This window comes from Typopeltis vanoorti, chromosome 13 (assembly GCF_054136105.1).
Source record: "Typopeltis vanoorti isolate ZY-2024b chromosome 13, IOZ_Tvanoo_1.0, whole genome shotgun sequence".
NCBI lineage: Eukaryota > Metazoa > Arthropoda > Arachnida > Uropygi > Thelyphonidae > Typopeltis > Typopeltis vanoorti.
In genome coordinates, this window is record NC_143561.1 from 124,143,978 (window position 1) to 124,155,441 (window position 11,464).

General features: G+C 34.8%; 1 protein-coding gene across 1 annotated transcript in view; it reads left to right on the top strand.

Annotated features, from left to right (window-relative positions):
• The window catches only part of LOC150100513 (growth/differentiation factor 8-like), a 101,486-nt gene extending 97,374 nt beyond the window's left edge, over positions 1-4,112 (top strand). Inside the window, exon 4 of the mRNA XM_090402818.1 lies at positions 3,277-4,112. Within this exon, the coding sequence (XP_090258944.1) occupies positions 3,277-3,660 (384 nt within the window). The 3' untranslated portion in view covers positions 3,661-4,112. The remainder of the gene's footprint in view (positions 1-3,276) is intronic.
• The last annotated feature ends 7,352 nt before the right edge of the window (positions 4,113-11,464 follow it).

The window sequence follows — 11,464 nt, forward strand, 5'->3', positions numbered from 1 at the left end:
CCCTAACACAACATATTTAATGTCTGAAATAATGTGGGTTCTACGGTCGATTTTCTTGAGCTTACAGACGAAAAATCTGAGTTTCTGGGAGGAAAAACCCGCTTGCCCGTGCCAGAGATTGACTAACTCGGGAACCGGTCGAAAAAAGGCTTAGAAAAATTTCCTCTAGTCGCCGACTAGACTCGAAACCAAATCTTCCTTCGTACGGCCAAGCGCCGTGGTGTGCAGACGCCACATCCACTGAGTATATTTTTATTAACACTAAAGCATGTACAGTATGTACAATCAAAATAAATATATATACAACTATTTACAATATATACATTTGTACATAGAATGCTTATTCTAATTGACATTTTGATTTACATTTCTTGAGGCTACTTCTACTGAGGTTATTTGTATCAACAACAGCAGCTGTGTACATTTAAAAATAAATATATATACAGCTATTTACAATTTGTACATAGGCTGCTAATTCTATTAGGCATTTTCATTTACTCGTTACAATATACTTATGACACCTGTTTTACAATCACTGTTTAAATAAGATACAACATCACATGCTCAATTTCTATTTTCCTTATTGTCCTATTGAATTGCTTGAGCTGTTATTTTTGTTGTTGGTATATGTTACATAGTGATTTCAGTCTATAAGTTCCATTATCAGATCAGTCTATTCTCGTTTATATATATATATACATACATACACACATACGTACATATACATATATACATACGTATATACCCACACACACACATATACATACGTATATACCCACACACACACATATACATACATATATATGTTAGCATTGACATTTTCCATATGTACAATTCGTTTTACATATATCTTCATTTTATATCTTTGTTCACATATTTTGGAAGACTATTTTATTAACTTAATTTAAATGAACATCTTATTCTTAAAATACATACATTGCTTATGTTTTTATTTACATTTATATATGCATATATTTTGGTAGTATCTCTATATCTCATGCAGATTTTATTTTTTTGTAAGCACTCTTATTTTTACAAAAAGAATTCCATCTTGCTTTAACATTATATTGTTTGCTTAACTTAAGAGGTAAATCTGTAGTTTCTTATATACAAAGTTTTCTGAATTGCAGAATTAGTTACAGGTCTATAAATGGATAATATATCCTATTAACATTTTGGGTTATTATCATGTTATGAACTTATGTTATCTGCATTTCTTACAATTGACATTTCTACCGTCCTTGTGTCTGTATATACAAGAACATATACATATGTCTGGTAGTATATCTTAATCTACATATTTATTACTAGAGTAGTACTGACTTATCTTAAGGAGTAATTTGCTATTTACTTTTTTTTTTTTTTTACACAATTAGATATACATACATACATATATATATATATATATATATATATATATACAGGGTGTTCGGGATAAATTTGACAGTTTCGTAAGGAAAAAGAAAATCTTCTTTGTATCTATTAAATTTAATGAATTGACAAAAAAACATTACAGGCAGAGTTAATTACAATACTATCAACAAGATTTACTCAAAATAACCACCATTAGCATCGATCACAGCTTCAATTCTGCTTCGGAACCTCGAACAAGCTGATGCTACAGTCTCCCTGGGAAGGGCCGCAAAAACTGTTTTAATTTTATCCATTAATTGGGCTTTTGTATTACTGGAAGTGCGATTGGTGTCTTTTTCAACTGCGCCCCATACAAAATAATCCATGGGGTTAAGGTCTGGGGAGTTTGGAGGCCAAACATTTGGACTGGTGAAGTCGTAGAAATTTTCAGACAACCATTTTTGACTTTTCCCAGAGGTGTGGCAAGGGGCCGAATCCTGCTGCCATACATACGGCCTACCATTGGCTACCCTTGTTATCCAGGGCTTGACTACAGTTAGCAACTCCACGAACACAGCCCGAATTCCAATGCCAGGGTTCTTCAACACCTGTTCCTGCAGATTTGCGAGGAATTCTGCTGTACGAACGCAATCAGATCGTCTGCTAGGGATCTTTCTTCTTGCTACATCCTCGTAGTCACCATTGCAAGTCTCTAGTTCATGCCTGATTGTTTTTACTGTATTCAGGGAGCATTGGGCAGCAGTCGTAATATCCTTATTTTGATGGCGGGCACGAATCATCATGATACAAGTTATTCTCTTCCATGATTCAGGTGGGTTCCAGCTATCCATCCTTTCTGACATCTTGTATATGAATGAAGAAGGGTCCAAACTTTTAAATGAAGAGAAGTGTGTGTTAATACATGTAACTTACGGAAAAATATAATTAATTATAAATATGTCAAATTTATCCCGAACACCCTGTATATATATATATATAACATTTTTATCCCTTATATACAGGCGTACCTATATATTATTATTAATATTTTTATTATTTTTTAAACTTTTACTTATTTATTTATTTTAATTATTTTATATACATATATACTTTTTTTTAATTTTTTTATTTTTATTTATCTACTGAGCTACACAGTCAACAAATGAGACATAAAGAATAGATTTTGAAAAGTATATTTTGAATTTTAATGAGAAATGCATCTCTTAGTAAGAAATGTGGGAAAGCAGGCTCAAAGCTACAGAGCAGTTTTCATGAATATAATGAAGTTGGGATTTTGAACTTCATGGCCAGATGTTGATATGCATCCTCAGAATTTGTTAATTCCATATCTCTCTACTTCCGAAAAATTAGTTGTTGAAACATACATTTAAAAAGTAATACAGACAAAAAGTTAGTTTGGATAATATTGGAATTGCTCATTATACCACGTTTTTCATGATACAATTTAATTTTTGTTAAACTCAGAAAACATTAATTATTCCGATATCTTATAAATTAACCCATTTTTTGGTTTTGACCAGATGAATCAATTTTAAGATTTGCTTGTTCGTAATGAGAGGAGAGTGACGAAATTTCATGACGGATGTTCAATAACTGAAGACCAAGCAGAAGTTAGGAATTATTTTCAATTCATCCTCTCAGTAAGAGAGGTTACTCTGCATGTGGATTATGTAACATTAAGGTTCACCTTAACATTACAGTTATTTTGGAACTACTTAACCACTTCTTGATACTAGGATCTCGTAACATTTTTTGACATCTTAATATTAATGACATTTTTTAAGATGACAAGTCAGAGATGGACTTATGAGATATATATTCAATAATGATATTGGAATTAATTTATTATTGTACTAATATACACAAATATATAAATAAATGCTTGTTTGTTGGTTTTTTCAGAAGCCATTCATTGAAGTCAAAGTGGAAAAAACTCGCCATCGACGGATCAAACGAATGATTGGCTTGAATTGCGAAGAGAATTCCAGCGAAGTACGATGTTGCCGATATCCTCTTACAGTAGATTTTGAAGAGTTTGGATGGGACTGGATTATAGCACCGAAAAGATACGAAGCAAACTATTGCAGTGGTGAATGTCCATATGTCTTTCTTCAAAAATATCCTCATACTCACCTCGTGCAACAAGCGAATCCTCAAGGTTCTGCTGGGCCTTGCTGCGCTCCTCGAAAAATGTCATCAATATCAATGCTTTATTTCGATGAAGAATTTAATATCATCTATGGCATGCTTCCAGGAATGGTTGTGGATCGTTGCGGATGTTCGTAGTTAATTCTTTTTTTTTCCTTTTTTTTTTTTGTGATCGTTCACGCAGGAAACGAATCTACAGCACGAATATACGAAACCTTGTATGTATTCCTCATTGTGAAGAATTTATACTGTCCCTTTCTTTCCTGCGTGCAGAAAACGTATTTCTAAAACAGACTTCGACAACATTCCTTATTTGTAATAACGTGCAAATTGAATTTTATGGGATGATTTGTTCAAAATTTGTGTTAAAACAAAGCGATTAACAAGTGAGATTTGCATTATCCCTGTTTCTGTTCGTAACACAAAATATTTTATGCGTAATTTATTTTCTTTTTAAACATCCAATTTCCTACATATTTTTTCATTCATATTCTGTAAAATATGTTATATTAGATAACGAGCGAATGAGAAAGAATTTTCATTTCCTGTTATCTCCCTGTGATTTAGTAATAAAACAGTAGTGACCTTGATAGTTTAATTAAGTCTTCCATCCGGAAAACATGCAACTATTAACAAGGCCAAACTTTTTTTTTTCTTTTTTTTTTTAAGTTTCGTATTTGACAATTATGATCTCACAATATTTTACAGAGAGTTGCAGTCGAAGTGAAAAGGAGCTCACTAAAACACCATTCATACATCAAAGCTACCTAATTTTCCGAATTACTAACAAAACTATAGGATCAAATGTTCCATAATCCGTGATTTCTGCATCAGTTGAACTAAAGTCTGGTTTTAATGTCCAGAATATTCTAAAAATAATTTACGGATTTTTATTTGCTTGAAGAACAAAAACATCAGAAAACAGTGCTGGAACAAAAAAAAAATAATCTGCAGATAAAATTTGGAAATGTTTACATTTATAAATTTATTTTTTTTCTAAATTTATACTACATTTGATTGGTTTATAATGTCGTATCACGTCATCCCCCTATTATTCCCCCATATTTTGTGTGTTGAGATAGATTCCATAGGAAATAATTTATACAAAGAACAAAAATATTAAAGTAATATCGCCTGGTCATGCAAATTGATAGCATTTCTGTTCTTCAATCTACAGGCTGTAAATCTGAATCTCATTATGGCATGGTATCTTTGAATGTCTTTAAGGTGGCAGATGATTTTCACCTATTACTGTGAGACTACCATCCTGAAGTGGCGTTACAAATTCCATATTTTTTCATGGGTCAGGATTCCAAGATCTTTCATATGTCATATTCTTCGTTTTCGTGAGGATGGAGGAGCTAACTAAAACAATCATCATCAGCGGTTCTAAAGTTCTTAGGCGCCCACGACCTTCCAATTATCCTGATTTCTTAGGATAAGTTGTTAGCCATGAGCTTAAGTATACTTTTCATGTAAGTTGCGTTTGTTTTCCTGGCAGGTTTACTTGCGGGATGAAAAAATCCGAGTTGCAGGGAGAAAAAAAATATGTACCTCTGTGCAGTTTTTCCTCCTCCTCCTTCTTCACCAGGATAAATTTCTACGCGTTTTAGGATTCGAACTTAAGTCTCTGCAACTGAGGGGCATCATAGAAACCGTTTCGACTGAGCTACGGAGACTCCTAATATAAATCAATGAGTGAAAAAATCTGCAGAATTCATTGCAAGTACAGTTGAAGCTTTTCGTAGTTCCCTTATGTTTTCTCTGTTATTCTTCTATTCTTATGCGAAATGTGCACCAGTTAGCAATGTAATATAGTTTGAGCATTGATACTATAACGAATGGCCTTGTAAGTTACAACTCATTAACACTGATGTAACTTCAGTTTATTGATCACTTGACGGATAGTTCGAAGTCTACGAATCAACAAGTGTAAAATAATCCGGTTACTTTGCTCTAGAATGATACGGTACTTTTCCATTTCAGGCCTCCAATGGCAAGGTGATGGTCTTACGCAGTCATCGTATCGCTGTCCAAAGACATACACAAATGTTATACATGGATTCATCTCCTCTCCCTTCTCCCAATACACACAGCCTGTAGGTTTGATAGCGGAGGAACGTTACCCACATGACCACGCCTTCATTGGAACTTCGACTCATTCCAGTGTTTGTGTTTCAAGCACATGAAATCCCTCTGCTACTTTGGGAGAGGTCTGTGGTTACAATAAAAAATAAATAAATAAAAGCGCGCTATCCGTTTTTGGCACTTTTTCGCATATAGTTGTTCGGAGTACATCGTATTTTAATTTAAAGAATCAATAACATAATACTTGAGTAGTTTCATATGCATTTAGGTACTTCAAGTTTACCAACTTATTTTTTTTCGTGGTACTCAGATTTTAAGGAGATATCTGGTTAGATCTCGTAATCGGTAACTTCTGGAACTATAATTCAAGCTAGCATTATGATTAGCAGACTAAAATATTAAATTACAAAGACAGAACTACATTTTACTTTGGCTCCTCTGAATCTTTAAAGTAAGTTTCAATAGCGCACTGCAGCTCTCTCTCTCTCTCCCACGTTGTAAAAAAGTGATATGTATCACGGGGAGATATTTACTTTTATTTTGCTATAAAACTGGGCTTTTCACCCACAAATATCTTTGAATCCTTTAAGGTCGAAAAACGTTTACTCACACAGTATGGACTAGAGATCAATTCCGCGAGAGGACGCTTCCTTTGTCAGGCTACGGTTCGAATCCTGCAGTGGGCATGGATGTTTGTGAATGTCTGTAGGTGGGAGATGAAATTCGCTGAAACACTGCCCTCCATTTTTTTTTTTTTTTTTAGAGGCCTGAAATAGCTCGAAAAAGTTCCATGTTTGGTCTCTAGAGAAAGATTTCCAGACTATGTAGAAATAAATAAAAACATAAAACCAAATATATAATAGTAATAAAAATGTAGGGAAAAAATGCTTAGTCCACCCATAGTGCTAATGTACTATAGGTTTACAAAAACTTTGGTTGGTAGAAGCCACATAATATATATATATATATAATATTTTATAACAACAATTTCATTCTTAGGTGAATTAACTTTTCTTTTTTCCTTGAAAGAGCATTAAGTTATAACTATCTTAAGGAAGTTGCTAATGTTTGCTAGTTTCGTATAAGAATATTTAGGTAAAATTATTAGAACCGACTGTAGTAGGAAGAGGGGATGGAGGGGGAATACTTATCAAAGAAAGCTATTTTTGCTCTTTTAAAATTAGTAAATAATTTCTAAAACTATATGAATTACTATTTTCTTTTCCAAGAGTCGAATGTGGACGTCACCCAATATTAAAACCTCGTATTTTTTTTGCTGCCGATTTAATTTTTTTTAATAAAATTACTTCCAACATCCAAAGTTTATTTTCAATTTATTCTTTTTTCGCAACTTAAAGGTTTCATTCTATTTTACGATTACGCGCAGACCTACAGCGTGCATGAAAACTTTTGAATCCATGTCTGACGGAATAGGGTTGCTAATCCTTATTACTGTAGTCTCCTGTGTCTGATAAAGGTTTTTCGCGTCTTAGAAGGAATTCGAACGCAGGTCTCTTTCCAACCACAGGGCATCATTGAAACTGACCGGGTTGCGGAAGCTCAGCATGAAGGTAAAACTAGAATTACACTGTTTCTTCATTTTTTTTTCTTTCTTTCGAGAGGTCCTGTTACTATTAAATAATTTTGATTTCATCAAAATAAACCAAGAGAAGCGAAAAAAACTTAATTCATCACTGAAATCTTAATTATAAATAAAATCAGAAAATTTCGTGTATTTTTTTTTTTTTTTAATCTTCAAATGTTTTAAACTTTGGTATTGCACTAACAGATTGGGCATCCCAGAATATATTGTAGCACTGGCATACATGGAAACCATGCTGTCACCTTGGAAAGTTAAACGCATTTTCGCTCCTAGAAAGCAGCATTTCATTTCGTGTAAGCTGAGATGTGATAGCTTTGTGAAAGGGGTAAAAATCGTGGATGATCATTATAAGTGCCTCGAGATACGACGTGATTTTTTTTATATAATTTTAGTTTTTCGGCAGATGCACGAAATGAATTATTACAACAAACGAACTTCGAAATAAATGGTTCACTTCTATGGCTAGAGCCTAACCATCAAGTACACAGTTACTGATATACGGCACGCACAATTGTATTGCATTTTGTATCTTTAAATATCTTGCAAAGAATGTGTTTCTATATAAATCAGCTGCAAATAAAGTTTATTTTCAATCTCTAATAAATTCATTTCTAACTTATTTCACATTACAACACGATATAAATATACACTTGACAGAGGCAAAGTCATTATCATACATTAGCTTAAAAGTGCCTGAAAAGGGCATCTTCTGTTGGAATCTTTCGATATTATCAGTGCTTAATGGTTTTATATTTTGTATTATCAACGTAGTCTACCTTATCTCAAAAATTTGTTTACTCTTAATGCAAACAAACACCCATTTTCCTCAGAAATTATTGTTTGGCTGCATAAAAATTCTTCCCTTTTCATACAAGTTAAAGTAAGGCGCAACAAGGAATGGTGAGGAATAATCCCTCTCCATCCTCAAAAGATAAATAATATATGCGAATTTGACATACAGTTTTCATTTCTGAAACAAGTTTTCCGTCTTCATTGCCATTTTCATTCAGCTCACTTCCTCCAAAGTTACCTTGGGCAGCTGGATTTCATCTAGTCGATCACGAAAGTCATCAGAATATATGGGCATAAAACAGCATAAAGAGAGCACAAGTGCATAATTTCTGAACAGAATAATTGCCCAGGTTAATTCACTGGGTTCAGTGATCCACGAGCTTTTGTGTACTTGAAAAGAGAAAAAAATGGTTGCGGAAACTCAAGAAATCACGAATGAATCGCCTTCACTTCTCATACTGTGGCAAAAGTTTAGTTGATAAACGTGCAGAGAAAGCTGTAGACTGCGTAAGATAAGATATAAACTAATGTCAGGAGTATTTCCAGTTTGTGCTGCAGTACGAAAAGTGACATTTCATGCAACAACGTGGCATCTTGTGGAAGTTTCGCTGCGTTTACACCAAATCTCTAACTTCAGCTTATCTTGTAGCCTTAATATCATGTAGCCACCATATACTGTCGTATGTGTTCCTTTTCTGAAGAGAAGAATAAGCTGATTGTAACTTTTTTTTTTTTTTCAGGAAATGTCGTATACTTCCATTTCAAAGGGTTGTTTACTTTCCAGCTTGGGATCCCCATTTCGCTACCAGCGACAATGAATTTCCCGAAAAACGCTACCTTCCTCACGATATCGATCCAAAACGTAAAAAGTCTGCTTTGGAAAACAATATGGGCGGAACAGATTAATCAGCAGTTCATCGGCAATTAATCGTTAATCGAAAGCCTTCGATAATTTTTGCATGGCTATAGCATTGGCACACAAAAACTGAACTGCTCCATACCTTGAAGTACTTCTACGACCAGTTCTAGTCTATACGCCTGAGATAACCTGTGGACTTTTAGAGAACCTTGTGGAGTCGATGCCCCTAAGTGCTACGGACGTCTGAAGGATCAATAGTGGTCCAACATGCTTCAGATAGATATCTTTCACCTTAACAATCTAATGAAAATGTGTACAGTACAGAGAAATTTGCTTTTCAAATTATCAATAAGTTAACCAAACCTTTTACTACAATTAATTGGAGCATAGAAGACGGAACTCCTATCACAGATAACCAGAAAATAGTTGATAGATGGAAATGTTATGCAACCAAGCTTTTTCAGAAGGACCCTCAACTGACTGGTGATATTTTGGACGGAATTTTGCCAGGAGGTTCGGCGGAAGGAGATTACACGATATTAAAAGAAGTCATTGCAGCAGTTAACTGCTCAAAAATAGGAAAATCACCGGGAATTGACGGTGTCACAATGAAACTGATACGCGAAGGAGGTGACATCACCACAAACACCTTGCTAAATTTATTCCAGGACGTATGGAACACAGAGACTTGGCCTTCTGATTGGCGAACTTCTGTCCTTGTACCTATTCCTAAAAAGGAAAACAGTAATAAATGTAGCAACTATAGAACAATAAGCCTTATTAGTCATCCAAGCAAAATCCTGTTAAAAATACTATTGTCAAGAATTGAAAAGAAAATAGAAAGCAAACAATCAGATCAACAAGCAGGTTTCCGGAAGTCCAGAAGTACAATCGACCATATCTTTACAATACACATACTAGGCGAAAAATACATAGAACATAACAAAATAATCTGTCACAACTTTTTAGACCTTCAAAAAGCTTTTGACTCAATATGGCACGAGGCATTATGGAAGATTCTAGAACATTATGGTATTGACAACAAAATCATTAGGATTATTAAATCTCTTTATTCTTCATCTGATATGAGAAGTGAAATTAAAAATTACAGCAGTGAATCATTCCGGGCAGAACGGGGGATAAGACAGGGATGCAACTTGTCCCCTCTTCTTTTTAATTGTTTTCTGGAATATGTCATAGATGAAGCTCTTTATGAATATGACACTGAAATAGCAGTTGGCGGACTAAGAATAAATAACTTACGTTTTGCAGACGATATCGATCTTCTGGCAGAAAGTGCAGAAGAATTACAAGAGATAACCAGCCGCGTTTTCGGAACGCGGCTGGTTATCTCTTGTAAATCTTGTAATTCTATCCATATAAAAAAATATGGATTATACATAAACCTACAAAAAAATAAAAAAAAACAATGATAACCTCAAAATCAGACATTAAATTCTTAAAGATACAAATTCGCAATAAACAAATTGAGAATGTAAACAAGTTCACTTATCTAGGAAGCACGTTCAGTCAAGATGGTCGTTCAAAAACCAACATTAAATACCGAATTGCTAAGGCAACCGTATCCCTACAAAAGTTAAAACCATTGTGGGGAGATAACAGAATAACAATCACAACCAGACTAAGACTAATTGACACCTTGGTGAATTCTGTCCTCTTGTATGGCTGTGAGGCCTGGACTTTATTGAAGGAAGATGAGAGGAGACTCCTGTCTTTTGAAATGAAAACTTACAGAAGACCTTTGAGAATTCCCTATACTGCTCACGAAACCAATGAAGATGTCCGAAAACTGATTGATTCAATAGACGGGAGAAAAGGGGAAAATATTCGGACAGTCATCAGAAGAGGACAGAGGAAATGGTTCGAACATGTGGAGAGGGCTAATGGCATTCCAAAGCAAGCACTAGAAGGAATCGTTCCGGGACCAAGGATTAGGGGCCGACCTCGATTAAAATGGACTGATAACATCACAAAATGGACAAATTCCTCCCTTTCTCAACTGACATCACGAACAAGAGACCGAGATGACTGGAGAAGGCTAACCAAGACTATCACCTACCAGCCATGAATGACCCAACGATCCATTTAGGACTACGGGAGAAGAAAAAAAAAAGAGAGAAATGAAATTAAACAATACTGCATCGGGAATACAGTTTAAGATCGCATACGGCAAAGGAAATGGAAATGATTCGACTATGAAATCTAAAGATCTATGGATGCTGGTCGCTAGTGGTTCGGTGGAAGGGACGCCTTAAAATTAGTTTCCCATATATAGAAAGTTTCGTGCATTCACGTTAGGTTGGTTTCCAAGTTTTGGTTTGAGAAAGGGGTTTAGATAAACCTAACTCTACAACCCGGTCAAGTTTATCGACACCATTTTCCTCACCCATTATCGCAGAGGCATCTGCTACATTAGGGATGCACAGACCGCGGCCCACATGCGGCCCTCCGTTGATTTGCAGGCGGCCCGCCTCACCGTGTATTATTTTAACTTTAACAAGTTACACGACAGGTAATTTTTAAAAATGGTACATGCGCAAAGCAAAGCAGCTGTAACGTCACGATTGCCTGTCTACTTA